Source organism: Podarcis pityusensis, assembly GCF_964106645.2.
Source record: "Podarcis pityusensis genome assembly, chromosome: 12".
NCBI classification, from domain to species: Eukaryota; Metazoa; Chordata; class Lepidosauria; order Squamata; family Lacertidae; genus Podarcis; species Podarcis pityusensis.
In genome coordinates this window covers 5,431,329-5,454,280 of record NC_138037.1, presented here as the reverse complement: position 1 = coordinate 5,454,280, position 22,952 = coordinate 5,431,329, and the positions used below count along the sequence as shown (strand labels likewise).

Here is a 22,952-nt window from a genome sequence, read left to right as displayed (position 1 = left end):
ATGTTCCAAAACCAAGGTGCGCTTTCCCATAGAAAGTAATGCAAAAGGGATTAATCCGTTCCAGACTTTTAAAAACAACCCCTAAAACAGCAATTTAACAAGGATTTTAGTATCGAGACCACTGATCCATAAAATGAAAGTAATAATCATTGCACTGTAAATAAGACAGTATTGTACAGTGGTACCTCAGGTTACATATGCTTCAGGTTACAGACTCCGCTAACCCAGAAATAGTGCTTCAGGTTAAGAACTTTGCTTCAGGATGAGAACAGAAATTGTGCTCCGGCGGCGCGGCAGCAGCAGGAGGCCCCATTAGCTAAAGTGGTGCTTCAAGTTAAGAACAGTTTCAGGTTAAGAACGGACCTCCGGAACGAATTAAGTACTTAACCTGAGGTACCACTGTAGATGATAAAAATTAAAACTATTTTTTTCCCCTTACCTGCACTGATGATCGCCATTGTTTAGATGGGGAGCTTTTATCCATTTCTGCAGTCACACAATCAATCAGTAGCTGAACCGGGTTCCACACAGTCACAAAAACAAAGTAATTGAAAAAGCCTCAAAAACCAAAATGCAAAATAAAAAGCAAAAACAAAAGCGCCAAACTTTATCCGTTCCGGAAGTCCATTTGACTTCCGAAATGTTCGAAAACCAAGGCGCAGCTTCTGATTGGTGCAGGCACCCCGGAAACAATAGCCGACAGCCACATCGGACAATTGGCTTCCGAAAAACATTACAGTGGTACCTCGGGTTAAGTACTTAATTCAATCCGGAGGTCCGTTCTTAACCTGAAACTGTTCTTAACCTGAAGCACCACTTTAGCTAATGGGGCCTCCTGCTGTGGCCGTGCCGCTGGAGCACAATTTCTGTTCTCATTCTGAAGCAAAGTTCTTAACCTGAGGTATTATTTCTGGGTTAGCGGTGTCTGTAACCTGAAGCGTATGTAACTTGAAGCGTATGTAACCCAAGGTACCACTGTACTTACTTCCAGATTTTCAGTGTTTGAGAACCAAAGCGTTTGAGCACCAAGGCATTTGAGAACCAAGGTACCACTGTATTTCATAGAATCATAGAGTTGGAAGAGACCACAGGGGCCATCGCGTCCAACCCCCTTACCTGCTTAATTTTTAGAGCTGCCCTATAGCAGAAGAACTCTAGGGCGGAAGTGTGGTATAGTGGTTAGAGTGTTGGATTAGGACCTGGAAGATCAGCGTTCAAATCCCCACTCGGTCCTGAAGCTCACTGGATGACCTTGGAGTCAGTCCCAGTCTCTTCACCTACCTCGCAGGGTCGCTGTAGGGATTAACTGAGGAGGGGGGGGGGTGAATAAGGTGGGAGATAAAGGCAAAAAATGAGCTCTTCTGCTGACCTGCTTAAGAAAGCTGGAGGGGTCAACCAGATGGAGGTGTCAGTCACAAACCAGGCATCCCGAGATCTCAGCCCTACTTTTGATGAACAGGTTCTCTCCCCAGCATATTGGCTTGGTTATGTACTGAAGTTCTCACCCTGGGCCAGCAGGGGGATACTGTAGATAGTTTTCACTCAGGTCCACATATGCAAATAAGGAGTTGAAAGTGACGTTCATTGATTGGATAGTTACAGAAAGATTGTTACTGTTGCCTTGTAAAGGTAAAGGGACCCCTGACCATTAGGTCCAGTCGTGACCGACTCTGGGGTTGCGGCGCTTTATTGGCCGAGGGAGCTGGCATACAGCTTCTGGGTCATGTGGCCAGCATGACTAAGCCGCTTCTGGCAAACCAGAGCAGCACACAGAAACGCCGTTTACCTTCCCGCTGGAGTGGTACCTATTTATCTACTTGCACTTTGACGTGCTTTTGAACTGCTAGGTTGGCAGCAGCAGGGACCGAGCAACAGGAGCTCACCCAGTCACGGGGATTCGAACCGCCGACCTTCTGATTGGCAAGTCCTAGGCTCTGTGGTTTAACCCACAGTGCCACCCGCGTCCCTACTGGTGCTTTGTAGTGGAGCTCTATATAAGCAGGCTGGCTGAACCCTTCAGTTCAGTTCTGTTCTGGCCTGTGAATAAACATGAGCTGTTTAAAGATTTGCTGTGTCGTCTGATATGTTCACCCACAACCTAACAGGCTTCATGTTTTATTGTTGTTTTCGCCCACTTGTTGATTTTAAAATGAATTGATTTTAGAATTCTGTGTTTTATTGTTGTTAGCTGCTCTGAGCCCGGCTTCAGCTGGGGAGGGAGGGCGGGATATAAATAAATTATTATTATTATTTATTATTGCTTGCATTTTATTGTTTGCTGCCTTGATTTATTTTTTTCTTTTATGGGAAAGGAGGAGACAGCTGTTGAAAATAAGTAAAGGAATAACCCAACACGCATGTCTGAATTAGCTCTTGTCCAATTTTAAAACTCCCAGAACGCCAGTTCCCTAGTGCTCCCTTAGTACCGAAGGAAGAAAAACAAGGACATTTTAGCAAATTCAAAAAACCTGCCAGGACAGAAAACTTACCCCTGAAAAAGAGGACATGTCCTGGAAAAAGAGGACGTATGGCAACCCTAGGCCAACTGGCTCTTAACTCCGGGTGAATAAAAAGCTACAAATCTGCCCATGAGCTTGCCAACTTGGGCAGGTAAAGCCCCTCAGTTATCTGAGGCAAATTCAGGTCAGTTCTTAATCCAAGCATATCCCAAACTTCCCATCTCAGAAGCAAGTTTGCAAAACCTGCTCCAGATTTAGACCATCATTAACAGCAATTAGCTCCGCCCATCGGCTCACCATCGCTGAATATTTAAAGCAAGTACCAGTTGCAAACACAGAAGGGGAAATTGGAGGTACAGTGGTACCTCAGGTTAAGTACTTAATTCGTTCTGGAGGTCCGTACTTAACCTGAAACTGTTCTTAACCTGAAGCACCACTTTAGCTAATGGGGCCTCCTGCTGCTGTCGGGCCGCCGGAGCACAATTTCTGTTCTCATCCTGAAGCAAAGTTCTTAACCTGAAGCACTATTATTGGGTTAGCGGAGTCTGTAACCTGAAGCGTATGTAACCTGAAGCGTCTGTAACCTGAAGCGTCTGTAACCTGAAGCGTCTGTAACCTGAGGTACCACTGTATTGTTCAAAATATCATTATCACCACCATTATTTCATAAAATTTATACACCTCTTGATGGTAAAAACAAACAAACCGTTTACTAAAAGGAATAAAACAATATAGTTACCACTAAGTAATAATTTAAGACATTTGAAAAATTATAACAACAACACGCTAAAAAGAGATGAAAACTCACATCAACTTTCTAAACACCTGGCATATTTAACAAAAATGTTTTTGGCTGGTGCCGAAAACAGTATAGTGATATCAATAGGAAAGGAGTTCCAAAGTGCAGATGCTGCCACACGAAAACACTGGATTCTTACAACCCATACAGCACTTTTTAAGAAGTTGCCCTCTGAATTTGCTTGCCGCAGACCTTTTGCCATGTTTATTAAGACTCCCTGGTTCTGAATGGGGTAACTGTGCCCCTGAAGGACCAGGTGTGCAGCCTGAGATTCATTTTGGAGGCGCAGGTCAATTCTGTGTCCAGGGCAGCTGTTTATCAGCTCCGTCTGGTACACAGGATGAGACCCTCCCTGCCCACAGACTGTCTCACCAGAGTGGTGTATGCTCTGGTTATCTCCCGCTTGGACTACTGGAATGTGCTCTATGTGGGGCTACCTTTGAAGGTGACCCGGAAACTGCAACTAATCCAGAATGCGGCAGCTAGACTGCTGACAGGGAGCGGCCGCCGAGACCATATAACACCGGTCCTGAAAGACCTAGATTGGCTCCCAGTACGTTTCCGAGCACAATTCAAAATGTTGGTGCTGACCTTGAAAGACCTAAATGGCCTCGGCCCAGTACACCTGAAGGAGCGTCTCCACCCCCATCGTTCTGCCTGGACACTGAGGTCCAGCGCCAAGGGCCTTCTAGTGGTTCCCTCCCTGCGAGAAGCCAAGTTACAGGGAACCAGGCAGAGGGCCTTCTCGGTAGTGGCACCCGCCCTGTGGAACGCCCTCCCACCAGATGTCAAAGAGAACAACAACTACCAGACTTTTAGAAGACATCTGAAGGCAGCCCTCTTTAGGGAAGCTTTTAATGTTTAATAGGTTATTGTATTTTAGTGTTTTGTTGGAAGCCACCCAGAGTGGCTGGGGGGACCCAGTCAGATGGGCGGGGTATAAATAATAAATTATTATTATTATATTATTATATTATTAGAGGCAAAGCACCTCTGTCTACCAGGTCTTAAGAGGCAAACAGGGAAAGATGGGTTGCAACACACACTTCTTGTCTCAGAGAGCAAATATTGTCTTAACCGAAGTCCCAGATCTGACTCCCAGAGGCAGTGCTTAAGTAACACAAACTGCCTCCAAAAGAACACATTTTAACCACAAGTTTGCATGCAAGACATCTTCACATCTTGCTATCCAAGTGTCACACATCCTACCTGAGCTTTGTCCTGGGTCCCTGGTCAAATCTTGGTAGCCTCTTCTTTTCTAGGCCACTGTGTCCTTTTGAAAAGCTTGTTTTCCCCTTCCTTCCCTTTCCCTCTTTTTGCTTCTTCAAGAAAGACTTTGCTTCAATTTCCTCTTTTTATAAAGCTCCCATTTGGAGAGGAGGCGGGTCTAAAAAGCAGCAGCCCCGCCTCCTAGCCAAACCGACTGACAGTGGAACTTTGCAAAAGATGGAGGCCAGTGAATGGGGAGAGGATTTCTCCTGCATGAAGCTAGATGCCTACATTTACCTGGGAGTAAGTCCCGTTCAACTATCTGGGGCTGAATGCTGAGTAGAAAGTGCAGTGTAAAGACTTCCTCGTGGGCTAGAGGTTCACTGGGGTTTGGGAAATGAAGAAGAAGAAAAGGAGAACTGTTTATTCCTACCCACCACGACCAAGATCTGCAGAAAAGAATGTGTGTTAAAGATTCCTGTAAAATTCCTAAGGTTGCATAACTAGCAATAGCAAGGTTGCCAGCCGCTTTTAACTGGAGAGCTCCTGTCCTTTTAATATTTGGACACTGGGAGGAAAAGCGGCTTTTCTACTCAAAGGGCTGGGAAAGGACTATTGGACGCCCAAGGAAGATGAATGTTGGAAGATTCAGGCCAGAGAAAGAAATGATTTATTCACACAGTGCTTTGTTAAATCTGCAAGCGCAGCTTTCTCCCGATTGAAACGCAGAGTGTTTGAGGACCAAGACATTCACAGGGAAACCAAAATGCTTGTTTGCAAAGCTATTGTACTACCAACCTTACTGTACGCTTGTGAAACATGGACCACTTATAAATGCCATCTCCAGCTCCTCGAAATATTCCATCAACGGTGCCTCCGAAAAATCTTACACATCACTTGGGAAGACAGGTGAACTAATACCAGTGTACTGGAAGAAGCAAAGATCACCAGTATTGAAGCAATGATTCTTGAACATCAGCTTTGTTGGACTGGTCATGCTGTGCAGATGCCTGATTATAGTCTTCCACAGCAACTACTCTATTCTGAACTTAAAAATGGAAAGTGAAATACCGGTGGAGAACAAAAGAGGTTTAAAGACGCTCTCAGGGCAAATCTTTTAAAATGTAGTATGAGCACTGATAACTGGGAAACACTGGCTTGCGAGTGCTCCAGTTGGAGAACAGCGTTTATTGAAGGTGTCATGGGTTTTGAAGACACTCGAACTCAGGACGCAAGGGAGAAACGTGCTAAGAGGAAGGCATGCTTGGCAAATCCACAACGTGATCAACTAACTGCTGCCTGGAAACCTATTGTCCCCACTGTGGAAGGACGTGTGGATCCAGAACTGGCCTCCACAGTCACTTTCGGACTCACTGTTAAGACCGTGCTTATGGAAGACAATCTTACTCAGGTCCAGCTCCAAGGGCCTTCTGGCAGTTCCCTCCCTGTGAGAAGCCAAGTTACTGGGAACCAGGCAGAGGGCCTTCTCGGTAGTGGCACCCGCCCTGTGGAACGCCCTCCCACCAGATGTCAAAGAGAAAAGTAACTACAAAACTTTTAGAAGACATCTGAAGGCAGCCCTGTTTAGGGAAGCTCTTAATGTTTGATGCATTACTGTATTTTAATATTCTGTTGGAAGCTGCCCAGAGTGGCTGGGGAAGCCCAGCCAGACGGGTGGGGTATAAATAATAAATTATTATTATTATTATTATTATTATTATTATTATTATGAGTGATCGCCAAAGAAGAAACTGCAGAACTCCCTCCAACAGGAGGCAGTGATGCTACCAACCTAGATGGCTTTAGAAGGATCCCACAAATTCCTGAAGGAGAGAGGGCTATCGATGGCTGGCAACAGCTCTACCTGGAGCTACTAGGGCTTGAACCGGGGACCTTTTGCGTGTAAAGCAGATGATTTGCCACTGAGCTATGGCCCTGGGGCAGGGGGTTAACCCAGCCTGACAACTCTCCTCTCCTTCTTTCCATTGCAGTCTGCTCTGCAGACATCTGGTGCTGGAGAAGACTCTTGAGAGTCCCATGGACTGCAAGAAGATCCAACCTCTCCATTCTTATGGAAATCAGCCCTGAGTGCTCACTGGAAGGACAGATCCTGAAGCTGAGGCTCCAATACTTTGGCCACCTCGTGAGAAGAGAAGACCCTGATATTGGGAAAGATGGAGGGCACAAGGAGAAGGGGACGACAGAGGACGAGATGGTGGGACAGTGTTCTCGAAGCTAGCAGCATGAGTTTGGCAGTGGAAGACAGGAGTGCCTGGCGTGCTCTGGTCCAGGGGATCACGAAGAGGCGGAGGCGACTAAATGACTAAACAACAACAATAACTGCAGACATCAGGAAGCTTTTAGCAGTCTGCTGAGAAAACACACCATCTGCTAATAGCCAGAGATCAAGTTGCAGGCACCAGGCAGAAGGCACCAGGGATGGGAGCAGCTTGGCCACCCTGAGCTCTCATGGTAAAGGGGTGGATCCTGCAGCAAGATGTGTCCAGTTCTGGGGGATATTGGCAGGCTGGAACGCAGGCAGAGCTTTTTCCCTGCTGCTCCAGAGGATAGGACCTGAAACGATGGATTTGGATTCCCGGGAGATTCCGACGAAACATTTAAAGAATTTCCTGATGGTAAGAGATGTTTGACAGGGGAACGGACTCCCTCGCAAGATGGTGGACTCTCCTTCGTTGGATGTTTTCCAGCAAAGGTCAGGTGGCCGTCTTATAAAATCACAGAGTTTCAAGGGACCTCTGAGGGTCATCCAAACCAACCCGCTGCAATGCAATCTGTTGGGGATTTTTGAGCTGTGATTCCGACATCGCAGGGGGTTGGACTAGATGATCGCTGGGGGTTCCCTTCCAAGTCTACGGTTCTGATTCTAGACACCGGGCTGGAAGGAGCGCTTATCTATTGTAATAAACAAAAATCTGCCCTTATGGGGGACACAGGAGCCCTTATAGAGTCCTTTGTAGGTTCTCCATCAGTCGGAGAGAATAACAGAGGCCAACCAGATAATATTGAGAAGCAAAGCAGCTAGGAAGCCTGATCTTTATTGAACTGTTGCAACAGGGTGCTTCCCTCACACGCAGGTTCTGGAGGACCCAGAACCAAGGTGTACCTGCCCTTATATAGACATTTTAAATTGCCCGCCCTGGAGTCCAAGACCACCCCAGAAACATCATACCTACATCACAGAAGAGGCAGTCTACAACAGAAATCTCAGTGCGTTGTTTATCTCCTGTCTGGCAGGTTACCTGTTAATGGTTACTTGATTGGATACCCTGGGGAGCCTGGCCAGTCTTTTGTAATGATAAATACTTAGTTCCTGAGCCAGGTCACAGGCTCACCCTGTTCATACACAGACATACCCTTAAGACAGGATTTGTGAAGGAAAAGACAATGGGGAGGCCTTTCCATTTTCCTTCCACCTTGCAGAGAAATATTTGAGGTCAATTTGGGAGGGACAAAATGGTTTCAGGACTTTTTCTGTGGGGTTTCAAACATGTAGTTTATATATGCAGTTATGAATATTTATTACATATATACAGTGGTACTTCGGGTTAAGTACTTACCGTATTTTTCGCTCTATAAGACGCACCAGACCACAAGACGCACCTAGTTTCTGGAGGAGGAAAACAAGAAAAAAAATATTCTGAATCTCAGAAGCCAGAACAGCAAGAGGGATCGCTGTGCAGTGAAAGCAGCAATCCCTCTTACTGTTCTGGCTTCTGGGATAGCTGCGCAGCCTGCATTCACTCCATAATACGCACACACATTTCCCCTTACTTTTTAGGAGGGAAAAAGTGAGTCTTATAGAGCAAAAAATACTGTAATTCGTCCCGGAGGTCTGTTCTTAACCTGAAACTGTTCTTAACCTGAAGCACCACTTTAGCTAATGGGGCCTCCTGCTGCCGCCGCGCCGCCGGAGCACGATTTCTGTTCTCATCCTGAGGCAAAGTTTTTAACCTGAAGCACTATTTCTGGGTTAGCGGAGTGTGTACCCTGAAGCGTATGTAACCCGAGGTACCACTGTAGATATAAGACCTTAATATTTTTTATTTTAATATATTGAGGAATATGTAAATAATGCAACACAATTTACATCTTTTTACGACTGGGTGTCCCATCTCTTGGGGTTTATTGAGATGTGATTCCTGCGCTCTTGCCCACCTGAAGAGTCACCCATCACTGGGAGGACACCAGGTGAACCTGGAGGGATAACAGCCCTACAAGGATGTAATCGGTAAGGCTGTGTTTCAGCAACCCCCCTGCACGTTCAGCAACCCCCCTGGATTCTGCCTTTTAACAGCAGACACACTGCCTTCCGAGGGGGAGACAGAAATGCAAGCCTCCCACAATGGATTGTCAAGGGAGTTTGTTTTGGGTGGATGCAGCGAGAGGCTGGGCATGGCTGAAAGATGGGCTTCTGCTGCCCAAAGATCCATCAGCTGTAACCCGAACCTTGCTAATCCTCTTCCCTAACAATTAGCTGGCAGCAACTGAACAGGAGATCAAATAGCAGGCATTAGAATTCCCTAGAAAGCAAGTCTGCCTGGCAGAACTGCAGCTTATCTTCTTCCCTCTGGTGTTGGTGCTGACCTTTCAAGCCCTAAACGGCCTCAGCCCTATATACCTGAAGGAGCATCTCCACCCCCATCGTTCTGCCCGGACACTGAGGTCCAGCCTGAGGGCCTTCTGGCGGTTCCCTCCCCGCGAGAAGCGAGGTTACAGGGAACCAGGCAGAGTGCCTTCTTGGTGGTGGCGCCCGCCCTGTGGAACGCCCTCCCGTCAGATGTCAAGGAAATAAACAACTATCTGACTTTTAGAAGACACCTGAAAGCAGCCCTGTTTAGGGAAGTTTTTAATGTTTAATGTTTTTAGCAGTCCGTGGGTGGCGCTGTGGGTTAAACCACAGAGCCTAGGACTTGCCGATCAGAAGGTCGGCGGTTTGAATCCCCGCAATGGGGTGAGCTCCCATTGCTCAGTCCCAACTCCTGCCAAACTAGCAGTTCGAAAGCACATCAAAGTGCAAGTAGATAAATAGGTACCGCTCCAGCGGGAAGGTAAACGGTGTTTCCGTGTGCTGCTGTGGTTCGCCAGAAGCGGCTTATTCATGCTGGCCACATGACCCGGAAGCTGTACGCTGGCTCCCTCGGCCAGTAAAGCGAGATGAGCGCCACAACCCCAGAGTCGGCCACAACTGGAACTAATAGTCAAGGGTCCCTTTACCTTTTAAAACCCAGCCAGATGGGCGGGGTATAAATAATAAATTATTACTATTATATTTATATTATTAAAAGAAACAAAGTAAGCAAGTTCCTAGCCCTCATGGGGTTGCCAAGAAAGGGTTAAAACGGGCTCCCCTGAGCCCAGTAGAGGACTGGAAAAGCAGAGGGAGCTGGTCACGTTTCGGCTATTTGGTGACATTACACAAACCGGCTCCCAATTTGTGTGTACGCAAATGCACAGAGGGAGGTGCCAAACTGGGTCTTTGACGCGGGTGAAATACAGTGGTACCTTGGTTCTCAAACTTAATCCATTCTGGAAGTCCGTTCCAAAACCAAAGCGTTTCAAAACCGAGGCATTCTTTCCCATAGAAAGTAATGCAAAATGGATTAATCCATTCTGGACTTTTAAAAACAACCCCTAAAACAGCAGTTTAACATGAATGGCCACCAATCCTGATGACATCAAAAGAGAATTGCAATGGTACCTTGGTTTTCAAACTTCAAACATGCATTTTATATCTAACAGGACCACTGATCCATAAAATGAAAGCAATAAACAATGTACTGCAGTCACTCAATCAATCAATCAATCAATCAGTAGCCGAACTGGGTTCCACACAGACACAAAAACAGATTAACTGAAAAAGCAAAATAAATAGCAAAAACAGACAGACCTCAGCTTAACACTCAAAGCGCAACACTCAATTCAGAAGCGTAACACTCAAAGCGGAGCACGAGAAAGGTTTGCAAACCGGAACACTTACTTCCGGGTTTGCAGTGTTTGGGTTCCAAGTTGTTTGAGTACCAAGGCGTTTGAGAACCAAGGTACAACTGTAAAGCCTAATTTCGCCCCTGGCTTGATACTTCATCTTTCTTTCTTTCTTTCTTTCTTTCTTTCTTTCTTTCTTTTTTAAAAAATGTTTTAATGAGCTTTTAATGGACTTTCTCCTCTATCTTGTAATTTCATATTCAGATAAGAAAGGGGAGGGAGGGAGTAAAGCAATGCAATAGATGTTTTGCAAAACCCTCACGCTCCTTTTGATCCCTTCGAGGACTGCACCAAGCGATCGCAATTTGCCTGCCAGTGGGAATGGGAATTAAAATGCATTGAGGAGGGATTTCTTTTGGGGGGTGGGGGTTGTTTTTAGGAATACCGTTTTGCTTTTTAATTTGTCTTTGTATTTACAATTGCACCAGTCAGTTAGAAAGTAACTGTTTAAAAACAAAAGCGAAAATGCATCTTAAATTCCGATAACCTGCCCCTCCCAGTTTGCGTTTCCTCAGTTGCAGTACGTACTCTGAACAGCAAGCGGCGCTGCAACACAGTTTAATTGGCACCGCAGACTGTTGCCAGCAACGTTATTTGCAAATGCAATCGCGTATTCCAGCAAGATACGGCTGGAAAAAATATTTTTATTAGCTTGTTCTGAGCTTGATTCCGTTGAATCCTCACTTGTGCAAAGATCTAAGGACAGCGCAAGCTTCCTTCAAAGGGTTTGCTGCCTTTGAAGTTGCTTTTTTCAAACATTAATTACGGGGCGCTCTAATCTTCCTAGGGATTGCCAACTTATTTGCTTCGCTCTCTTGTTTCTGCTCCTCTGCTCTGCTTTTCCTAGCAGCTTCCTCTACCAGTCATGCTTACTTCCAGGTCGGGAGAGTTGCTGCTGTTTAATTTGTAACCACTGAGTGCCCAGATTGACTCCTAAGCCGCTTACAAAATTTTAAAAAAGAATTGCACAGCATTGTCAAAATACAGAATCTTGTTTCCTAAAACAACAACAACAAACCTCATACAGTAATTAAAATACATGTAAAAAAAGATTGCAATTGAAACTTTCAGGTGTAAACGACCACGATTAAAAGGTGCAGAGGAACAACACCATTCAACCGTCGCAGTGATAGAAACCAGAGACACTGGTGGAATCTAGACGCATATAAAAACACTGTGAAAATGCTTTGAAGGGGAAAAAAAGGGGGTGTGTTGAAAAATATATTGAATTTGCCATAAGCTCATCATCGCCATCTAGTGTCACATTTGTATAAAACTTAGGGAACAAGCTGTACTACCAAAATGACTGAGGTTTTAAATGACAATTTTAGGTTATATTTTAGTGATCAAGATTTTATATATATTTTTAACTGCTATATCTGTATTGTCTCTTTTATAAAGTAAAGGTAAAGGGACCCCTGACCATTAGGTCCAGTCGCGGCCGACTCTGGGGTTGCGGCACTCATCTCGCTTTATTGGCCGGCGTACAGCTTCCAGGTCATGTGGCCAGCATGACTAAGCCACTTCTGGCGAACCAGAGCAGTGTACGGAAACGCCGTTTAGCTTCCCACCGGAGCAGTACCTATTTATCTACTTGCACTTTGACGTGCTTTCGAACTGCTAGGTTGGCAGGACCAGGGACCGAGCAACAGGAGCTCACCCCGTCGCGGGGATTCGAGCCGCCAACCTTCTGATCAGCAAATCCTAGGCTCTGTGGTTTAACCCACAGCGCCACCCCCATCCCTCTGTTATACCCAATTGCAATTCAATGTATTCCTCTTGTGTCTTACGATTTTCCTGATATTCTAAGTGAGACGGAACTGGTCTTTGACCGTAATATTAAAATTCACTTATTCAATGCGCTTAAAATGTGGTATTTGCAGCTGTACAGCTGAGTCATCAGGCTGAGAGATGAAAGGAACTGTGTAAACAGATGCATCTTCAGAAGCCAGAATTGGTGGAACATTTATAATATTGTCTTCACTCGGCTCCAGAAAGCCACCAGATGGCCGCACACTTCATCACCTTTCCTCCCACAAACTCAAAGTGGGGTCCATAATTCTCCTCCCAATCTTTGTTTTATCCTTCCAACAGCCCTGCTAGGTAGACGATCTTCATGACCGAGTGGGGATTTGAACCTGCGCCTCGCAGGTCCTATTCTGACCGCCAAACCGCTACATTGCACTGGCATTTAAAGACACTGCAAAGCTGGCCTCTTAATACCTGACATGCAATTTATGGTTTATTTGTGTGCTAAACTGGTTTGATCTCTTTTCCTGCAGCCGAAGAAGTTTTTATGTTGCTGCTGATTGTATTTTATTCTTGTGAGCTGGAGAGAGAACGCTATCCGAAAGGGCAGCCGATATAACGGTAGTACAATACTAGATTTTGGGACCGTGCAATGGAGCTACAGGTTGAAAGACTCAGGGCAGACAAAATAAAGTTTTTGTTCCCGAAGCGCATAGTGAAACTGTGGAACTCACTGCCACAAGGTGTAAGGCTGTGCGCATGTAAGAACATCCCCCCATTTTATTTCAACTCTGAATTCCTTTTGCGCAGTTAGAGCTCTGCAGTCTGAAATCTGTGTACGAGCCTTAATAATAATAATAATAATAATAATAATAATAATAAATTTTATTTATATCCCGCCCTCCCCAGCCGAAGCCGGGCTCAGAGCGGCTAACAACAGTAAAGTGATACAACATTCTAAAATCATTTCATTATAAAATCAATTCAAATCAGATTAATGGCAACCATTGGGCTAGAGTTCTATGAGGATAACCAAAGGAGGGGGTCAGACTGTGCCTTGGTCAAAGGCCTGGTGGAACAGCTCTGTCTTGCAGGCCCTGCGGAAAGATGTCAAGTCCCGCAGGGCCCTAGTCTCTTGTAACAGAGCATTCCACAAGATCGGGACCACAGCCGAAAAAGCCCTGGCTGTGGTTGAGGCCAGCCGAACTTCTCTGTGGCCTAGGACCTTCAAGATGTTTTTGTTTGAAGACCATAAGTTCCTCTGTGGGACATACCAGGAGAGGCGGTCCCGTAGGTATTAAACCCCCCTAGTTTTTAATTATTAAGTTTGCAGATGATGCTACCATAATGGGTCTAATTACAGGTGGAGATGAATCAGTGTACAGCGGAGAGGTTCACAAAGTATCTACATGGTGTTTAGAGAATAACTTGCACCTAAATATTAGCAAGACAAAGGAGATGGTGTTGGACTTTCTGAGGAAGAGAGGGGAACTAGCCCTGTTGTATATTTTGTGTGTGTGTGTTTGTGGAGAGAGAGAGTCTCTTCCTTTAAATTCCTGTGAATTTACCTTAGTGAAGACCTCACTTGGAAAACAATATAACTCAGGTTGTTGTTGTTTAGTCGTTTAGTCGTGTCCGACTCTTCGTGACCCCCTGGACCAGAGCACACCAGGCACTCCTGTCTTCCACTGCCTCCCGCAGTTTGGTCAAACTCATGCTGGTAGCTTCGAGAACACTGTTCCACCATCTCGTCCTCTGTCGTCCCCTTCTCCTTGTGCCCTCCATCTTTCCCAACATCAGGGTCTTTTCCAGGGAGTCTTCTCTTCTCATGAGGTGGCCAAAGTACTGGAGCCTCAGCTTCAGGATCTGTCCTCCCAGTGAGCACTCAGGGCTGATTTCCTTCAGAATGGAGAGGTTTGAACTTCTTGCAGTCCATGGGACTCTCAAGAGTCTCCTCCAGCACCAGATTTCAAAAGCATCCATTCTTCGGCGATCAGCCTTCTTTATGGTCCAGCTCTCACTTCCATACATCACTACTGGGAAAACCAGAGCTTTAACTATATGGACCTTTGTTGAACCTTTGTTTAAGTGTATGATATATTAATTCCAATGGGTCTACTCTGATTAGGGCTTAGCTGGGTACGATCCCCTGACCCTTCCACCCGTATGCTCTAACATTTCCTGTTCTTTTTTTAGGCCACCACTGAGCCGCCGAAAAAGAAACCGGACCCCATCACATCGGAGACTGTGGTGATCTGGGGCTTGCGCCTCTGGCAAGTGGTTGGGATCTTTGCCCTATTTGTCATGAGCGTCAGTAAGTCCCACCTCTCTGTCTTCCATCCTAACCCCGAGAGCCTCATTCCAGCATTAGAAACTCAGATATACAGTGGTACCTTGGTTCTCAAACTTAATCCGTTCCGGAAGTCCGTTCTAAAACCAAAGCGTTCCAAAACCAAGGCACGCTTTCCCATAGAAAGTGATGCAAAATGGATTAATCTGTTGCAGGCTTTTGAAAGCAACCCCTGAAACATAGCTGTCAACTTTTCCCTTTTCTTGAGAGGAATCCTATTCGGAATAAGAGAATTTCCCTTTAAAAAAGGGAAACGTTGACAGGGCTATGCCCTGAAACAGCAATTTGACATGAATGTTACTATCTCATGAGACCATGGATCCATAAAATGAAAGTAATAAACAATGTACGGCAGTCACACAATCCACCAGTAGCTGAACTGGGTTCCACACAGTCACAAAAACAAAAGTGCTAAGTTGTGGGTGAACATATCAGACGATACAGCGATTCTTCAAACAGCTCTTGTTTATTCCCAGGCCAGAACAAAACTGAACTGAAGGGTTCAGCCAGCCTGCTTATATAGGGCTCCACTACAACGCAACAGTAACCACTTTCTGTAACTATTCAATCACTGAACGTCACTTTCAATCCCTTATTTGCATGTGTGGACCTGAGTGAAAACTATCTACAGTGTCTCCCCTGCTGGCCCAGGGTGAGAACTTCAGTACATAACAAAAAGAGCTGCAAAAACAAAAATGCAAAATAAATAGCAAAACCAGACTCACCTCAGCGTAACGCTCAAATCGGAAGCGTAACACTCAAAACGGAGCATTTTTGGTTTGGAAAATTTTTGCAAACTGGAACACTTACTTCCGGGTTTGCAGTGTTTGGGTTCCAAGTTGTTTGAGTACCAAGGCGTTTGAGAACCAAGGAACCACTGTATAAGCTAGGCGCCAAATGACTCCTTAAACCAGGGTTACAGTCGCCAAAACGGAATGTCTGGTTGCCATTTTGGGGGACGGTGGCTTAGAATTTGTATTTTTCAATTTTTGGTTCCTGAAATTCATTCTGATGGCGTAGATAAAATAGAACAGATAGAATTCTGCAGGATGCGTTCCTAGTGTGTGAAAACAGCCAAGATCCCCAGGCTTGTATCTCAGGATGGAGGAAATGTCAGGTGCTATCCTGGTGTCTGGGCATCTTTACTTGGTTGCGAATGGCCGATAGCCGGGTGCAAAATGCGCCTGGCGAATTTCGAAAGCTGAATCATTCACACAACAAGGTGTGAATGGTGCACAGAGAGGGGCGTGGTCTTGCTGGTGGATGGCCCCGCCCCTGGCCCCGCCCCTTGCTCATTCAGAAGCATAGCTGTCAACTTTTCCCTTTTTTAAATGGAAATTCCCTTATTCCGAAGAGGATTCCTCGCAAGAAAAGGGAAAAGTTGACAGCTATGTTCAGAAGAAGCTATGGTTTTCCAGTAGTGATGTATGGAAGTGCGAGCTGGACCATAAAGAAGACTGATCGCCGAAGAATTGATGCTTTTGAATTGTGGCGCTGGAGGAGACTCTTGAGAGTCCCATGGACTACAAGAAGATCAAACCTATCCGTTCTCAAGGAAATCAGCCCTGAGTGCTCACTGGAAGGACAGATCCTGAAGCTGAGGCTCCAGTACTTTGGCCACCTCATGAGAAGAGAAGACTCCCTGGAAAAGACCCTGATGTTGGGAAAGATGGAGGGCACAAGGAGAAGGGGACGACAGAGGACGAGATGGTGGAACAGTGTTCTCGAAGCTACCAGCATGAGTTTGACCAAACTGCGGGAGGCAGTGGAAGACAGGAGTGCCTGGCGTGCTCTGGTCCAGGGGGTCACAAAGAGTCGGACACGACTAAACGACTAAACAACAACAACAGCATGTTCAGAAGACCGGACAGGAATGAACCCATGGAGGTTAGGAGACCGTGGCTGCCGATACGATCCTGCTCACAGAGGCCCTCTCAGCAGAACGTAAGTGTCGTACTGGATCAGGCCCAGGGCTCAGGTAAGTCCTGATTGGCCATCCAAAGTGGCCAATCAGAAGGCCAAAAGCAGTACCTGAGCGCAACAGCAACTCTCCCCCCATTGGCAGTTCTGAGATGCATGTTACTCATACGTAATTCCCTGGTTTTAAGTGTCATTTGCTTCCCAAGCAACAGCTGCAGAACCGTGAACAAAACTTATTCTTCAGGTTAGCTCAGAAATCATCTCTGCTCTCAAGCAAGAAGGCTTTGGCCCCTTCAGGGAGCCAGCATAGGCAGGTCTACTCGGGAGTAGGTTTCCAAGATGCTCAAAGACCAGGGTTGCCTATCGCTCCCTTCTTCTGAGAGGTGATTCACGAACACACAAAAATACTTCTTCATGTAGAAGTTTATAAAAATGCATGGCATGGGGAAAACACAGACAGTGGTACCTCGGGTTAAGAACTTAATTCGTTCCGGAGGTCCGTTCTTAACCTGAAACTGTTCTTAACCTGAAACTGTTCTTAACCTGAAGCACCACTTTAGCTAATGGGGCCTCCTGCTGCCTCTGCGCCGCCAGAGCACAATTTCTGTTCTCATCCTGAAGCAAAGTTCTTAACCTGAAGCACTATTTCTGGGTTAGCGGAGTCTGTAACCTGAAGCGCCTGTAACCTGAAGCATCTGTAACTCGAGATACCACTGTAGTTAAATAGTGCTATTTTTGCAAAACGCAATAATAGGAATGTCATCACAAGCATAATAATTTCTAGAACTTGTGGAGGTCCAATGAAGACGAATGTTGGGAGATTCAAAATGGACAGAAGAAAGTTGTTCTTCACGCAGCACATTGTTAAACGGTGGAACTCCCTGCCACAAGAGGCAGTGATGGCCACGAAGCTGGAGAGGTTTAAAAGAGGATTAGAGGAGAGGGCTATCGATGGCTGCTCGCCAGGATGACTGGGCCATGCCTCCACAGTTAGAGGCAGTGATGGTTCTGAATCCTAATTGCTGGAAACTACAGGAGGGAAGAGGGCTCCTCTGTTCGAATCCTGCTTGCTGGTTTCCCATAATGTGCATCTGGTTGGCCGCTGTGAGAATAGATGGACTAGATGGGTCACTGGCCTGACCCAGAAGTTCTGTTTACATTCTTAAATTAGCTCAGAGGGCTGCCTATCACTCTTTTATTCTGAGAGCTGATTCACATTTTTAAGCACAATATTCAGAGTCCACTGGATCCCAGCAAAACTATACCAGAAGAAAATAACAAGGGCAGACAACTGCTGGAGATGTGGGAGTAAAAATGCAAACTTAGTACATATGATGATTAACTGCCCGATGATAAGATCATTTTGGTGCGAGGTGAGGATATTTATAGTAAGAGTAATAAAGAGAAATTGTTATTTAGGGGAATTGAATTTAATTCTAAATTATATTCCGGATACGTGGGAGATTTCAAGGGGTAAAAATAAATAAATGGATGTACCATGCTATATTAGAAGCAAAAAAACTTGTTTTGATTAATTGGAAGAGCCGCAAAAAGATTCCATTGAGCACATGGATTGATAATATGGACAGATTAGCTACATATGAACGAATTGCATGTCGACGCAAATTAAGAATGGATAAATATGAAGAAATCTGGAAGGAATATTTAAGCGATAAGGCAGACAGTGGTGGGAGGAGAGAGAGGTGGGAAAATATTGTTAAAAGGGTGCAGTCATAGGTATATCAGTGTATTTAAATCTGAATTGTCAAATTGTGTTATTGTTACTATGACTTTTGTTGTAGTGTTTTTTTGCGGTTGTTGTTTGTATTGGAGAAATGATTAATTTTTTTTTAAAAAAAAGCATGCGTCACCCCAAAAGTAACATGGGTATAAGAGACAACCTCGCGCCTTTACTCATGAGCGAGGCAGATTTCGCTCTCTAAAGTCAGCAATCGTTTGTTGCAGCAAACAGAGTGGAAGGATCTTTCGGCTAATTTCATTTATTGTTTTCCCACCGACAATGCTATTTATCTCCAGGAGCAGAAAGGGAATCTATCATTTTTAGAACAAGCCTGCTGAAGGCTGACTTTGGAGAATACTTGTAATTGTTTTCAAAATAAAGTGAGGTTTGTGTGTGATCTATTACCTCAGGGTAACGGCAGTGGTATCCAAAAAGCCAAACTTCCATTAATTCATACCCCCCAACATTTCTCCTGTGAAAATAGGGATGTCCCATTCCATTGTGATTATTTCACTATTTATACCCCACACATCTTACTTGGTTGCCCCAATCACTCTGGGCAGCTTCCAACAGATGTAAAAACATAATAAGATATAATTAAAAAAATAACATTCCCTATACAGGATTGCCTTCAGATGGTTCGGGGGGTCAGATAACTCTATGAAAATAGGGACGTCGTAAGGAAAAATGGGACATTCCAGGATCAATTGGCTTCTCAAAATCAGGGACGTCCCTGGAAAATAGGGATCCTTGGAGGGTCTGTTAATTTTGGCAGCCATAATGAAACACCTAGAGATACAATGGTACCTCAGGTTAAGTACTTAATTCGTTCCGGAGGTCTGTTCCTAACCTGAAACTGTTCTTAACCTGAAGCACCACTTTAGCTAATGGGGCCTCCCGCTGCCACCACACCACCGGAGCACGGTTTCTGTTCTTATCCTGAAGCAAAGTTCTTAACCTGAAGCACTATTTCTGGGTTAGCGGAGTCTGTGACCTGAAGCGTATGCAACCCAAGGTACCACTGTAATTTTATCTTTATCATCACCTCCCAAGGAACTAGTTGATGCAATTCAACAGCACAGCATTGAGTTCCCACTTGCACCCCAACTGACTTTGGAGGAGACCCCCGACTTGCAGGCCTGATGTGGCTCACGGTGCCATTTTTGGTCAACTTGGCAACCCTGGCTGGGCCTTGGGTTTGACCCTGATGCCTTGCGATGATCAACCTACCATCTAGAACAGGGGTTGGCAAGGTTTACCGGCCATGGGCTGAGGGCCTTCTGGAGGTTCCATCTCTGCGAGAAGCCAAGTTGCAGGGAACCAGGCAGAGTGGCACCCGCCCTGTGGAACGCCCTCCCACCAGATGTCAAAGATAAAAACAACTACCAGACTTTTAGAAGACATCTGAAGGCAGCCCTGTTTAGGGAAGCTTTTAATGTTTAATAGGTTATTGTATTTTAATATTCTGCTGGAAGCCGCCCAGAGCTGGACCTCAGTGTCCGGGCAGAAAGATGGGGGTGGAGACGCTCCTTCAGGTATACTGGACCGAGGCCATTTAGGGCTTTAAAGGTCAGCACCAACACTTTGAATTGTGCTCGGAAACGCACTGGGAGCCAGTGTAGCTCTTTCAAGACTGGTGTTATGTGGTCTCGGCGGCCGCTCCCAGTCACCAGTCTGGCTGCCGCATTGTGGATTAATTGCAGTTTCTGGGTCACCTACAAAGGTAGCCCCACATAGAGCACACTGCAGTAGTCCAAGCGAGAGTTAACTAGAGCATGCACCACTCTGGCAAGACAGTCTGCTGGCAGGTAGGGTCTCATCCTGCGTACAGATGGAGCTGATAAACAGCTGCCCTGGACACAGAATTGACCTGTGCGCCTCCATGGACAGCTGTGAGTCCAGAATGACTCCCAGGCTGCACACCTGGTCCTTCAGGGGCACGGTTACCCCATTCAGGACCAGGGAGTCCTCCACACCTGCCCGCCTCCTGTCCCCCCCAAAAAGTACTTCTGTTTTGTCAGGATTCAACCTCAATCTGTTAGCTGCCATCCATCCTCCAACCGCCTCCAGACACTCAAACAGGACCTTCACCGCCTTCACTGGTTCTGATTTGAAAGAGAGGTAGAGCTGGGTATCATCCGCATATGCAAAATAACTGAGCAAGTATTAGAAGTCACCCCAGAACTGGCCCTACTAAGATAATAGAACAAGGATGGGGAATTTATAGTCCTCCAGATGAAACTGGACTCCAACTCCCATCAACCCTGAGCATTAGCCATGCTGGCAGGGGCTCATGGGAATCAGAGTCCAAGGACGTCTGAAAGTCCACAGGTCCCCCGCCCCTGAATTTATGCAAAATTTGCACGGCAGTATTGAGCCTCACAACTTACCACCTGTCCGCGCAGAGGAGGGGACCCCATCTTCACCGTCCCCAGGAAGAAAGGTAAATAAATGGCAGGACTTTGTGGGTGAAAAAAGGTGGCTCTTTGGCTGAACGCAGAGTTCCTTCCTCCAGAATGCATAACCAGGATTTGCCCAGCATCAGATCTGGAGGGCTAAGAAATTCTTGAGACAGGCCTGTCTGGCCTGAGAGGTCCTGGTTTCAGTTCAGAGCAGGGAGATAAGGCAAGAAATTTCATGGCGACAGGATAGTCCTCTTATCTTTATCCCTGAAATGCTTTGAAGTTTTCCTGAAGGCGGGATCCGAGAAAAAGGGGCTGTTCTCTGACCATTTGTGGGATGACCAAACCCTAATTCTGCTGGAGGAGATCAAAGACCTCTGAAGGCAGCAGTAGAGGTATAGATTCACAGAAAGCCACCAAGCATTCCTGTGAGGGTCTCTGAAGACCTCAGAGCCTTGTTCGTTTTGCACTGTCCTTCAGGTAGTCTGTGCCTAAGCTTAAAGCAATAAAACCATGCGTAAAAAGAGTGGAAAACAGCTTTTTTAAGCACGCGAATGGCTGTTTAAATCAGCGATAAGCTAAGAGCAGCTTGAAACGCATGCAAATAGTCTACATATCTAGGTTGGTATGCAGGGATTGTCCTAAGACCTTTGCTCAGATAGGAAGAGGCAGGTCAAACATTGTTTAAGAGTGATTCATGCTGTTTTCTGACGGATTTCAGGAAAGAAAGAATTTGATACTCCAGGGAACTTCCCGATCTCTGCAGCCTGTGATGAAAAGAAGGAGTTAATAGGATCTGGATCATTTTAGAGTCAGGGTGGGCTGGCTTTAGCCTGTAGAATCATAGAATTGTAGAGTTGGAAGGGCACCCCCAAAAAGCATCTAGTCCAACCCCATCGTCCACAAAGGCCGACACTGATGCTAAAATCCGGTATCGCCTGAGTTCTGCGAGTGCGGCTTCCTCCCGATTGAAGCGCAGAGTGTTTGAGGACTGGGACATTCGCAGGGAAACCAAAATGCTTGTTGACAAAGCTATTGTACTACCAACCTTACTGTATGCTTGTGAAACATGGACCACTTATAAGCGCCATCTCCAACTCCTCGAAAGATTCCGTCAACGGTGTCTCCGAAAAATTTTATGCATCACTTGGGAAGACAGGTGAACTAATATCAGTGTACTGGTAGAAGCAAAGATCACCAGTGTCGAAGCAATGATTCTTCAACATCAACTTCGTTGGACTGGTCATGTTGTGCGGATGCCTGATGATCGTCTTCCAAAGCAACTACTCTATTCCAAACTTAAAAATGGAAAGCGTAATGCTGGTGGTCAACAAAAGAGGTTTAAAGACTGTCTCAAGGCAAATCTAAAAAAAGGTATTATAAACACCAACAATTGGGAAACACTGGCTTGCGAGCGCTCCAGTTGGAGAACAGCCTTTACCAAAGGTGTCATGGGCTTTGAAGACACTCGAACTCAGGATGCAGGGGAGAAACGTGCTAAGAGGAAGGCACGCTTGGCAAATCCACACTGTGATCAACTCCCGCCTGGAAACCAATGTCCCCACTGTAGAAGGATGTGTGGATCCAGAATTGGCCTCCACAGTCACTTACGGACTCATTGTTAAGACCGTGTTTAGGGAAGGCAATCTTAGTCGGCTATGAGGGATCACCAAAGAAAGAAGAAGAATGCAAGGCAGCCCTGTTTAGGGAAGTTTTTAATGTTTGATGTATTACTGTATTTTAATATTTTGTTGGAAGCCGCCCAGAGTGGCTGGGGAAGCCCAGCCAGATGGGTGGGGTATAAATAATAATAATAATAATAATAATTATTATTATTATTATTATCATTATTATCATTATTATTATTACAGCTAAAGAAACCCTGGCATTGATGCCATCCAACCTCTGCTTAAAAACCTCCAATGAAGCGTATTATTATTATTATTATTATTATTATTATTATTATTATTACCTTTGAGTATTTTCCTTGTTTTACCACTCCCTGCCTGTTTAGCCTGATGGGTTTTTACATTTGTAAAAGAGCAAGGGGATTTGATTCCTGGGGAGAGAAATGTGCGCTGTCACGGGCACTTAAAAATGGCAAGGGCCATTAAATCCACGCTGGGATGCACCGTTCCAGCATTAGGGCTCTAATTTCACCGCTGGCATCTGAAGTAGGAAGGAACAGAGCCTGTGTTTAGTGTGGAGAGGATTTGCACTGTTAAATAAGCACCACTGTTTTGGATGGTGAAAGTGACCAGATGTTTCAAGCTTCTATGTTTGTCTGTCTGTCTGTCTGGCTATCTGTCTGTCTGTCTCT

At 45.6% G+C, this 22,952-nt stretch overlaps 2 protein-coding genes across 4 annotated transcripts in view; one reads left to right on the top strand and one right to left on the bottom strand.

Moving 5' to 3' along the window:
* Positions 1-20,831, bottom strand: part of ALS2CL (ALS2 C-terminal like) — a 104,069-nt gene extending 83,238 nt beyond the window's left edge. Inside the window, exon 1 of one of the 3 annotated variants that reach the window (XM_080974019.1) lies at positions 20,621-20,831. In XM_080974019.1, the coding sequence (XP_080830145.1) occupies positions 20,621-20,752 (132 nt within the window). In that variant the 5' untranslated portion in view covers positions 20,753-20,831. Of the gene's footprint in view, positions 1-4,467; positions 4,599-20,620 lie in introns of those variants that run through there. The other 2 variants (XM_080974020.1, XM_080974022.1) reach the window with 2 other exon arrangements.
* TMIE (transmembrane inner ear) overlaps positions 1-22,952 on the top strand; it is a 33,283-nt gene that overhangs the window by 1,962 nt on the left and 8,369 nt on the right. Inside the window, exon 2 of the mRNA XM_080974322.1 lies at positions 14,416-14,533. Within this exon, the coding sequence (XP_080830448.1) occupies positions 14,416-14,533 (118 nt within the window). The remainder of the gene's footprint in view (positions 1-14,415; positions 14,534-22,952) is intronic.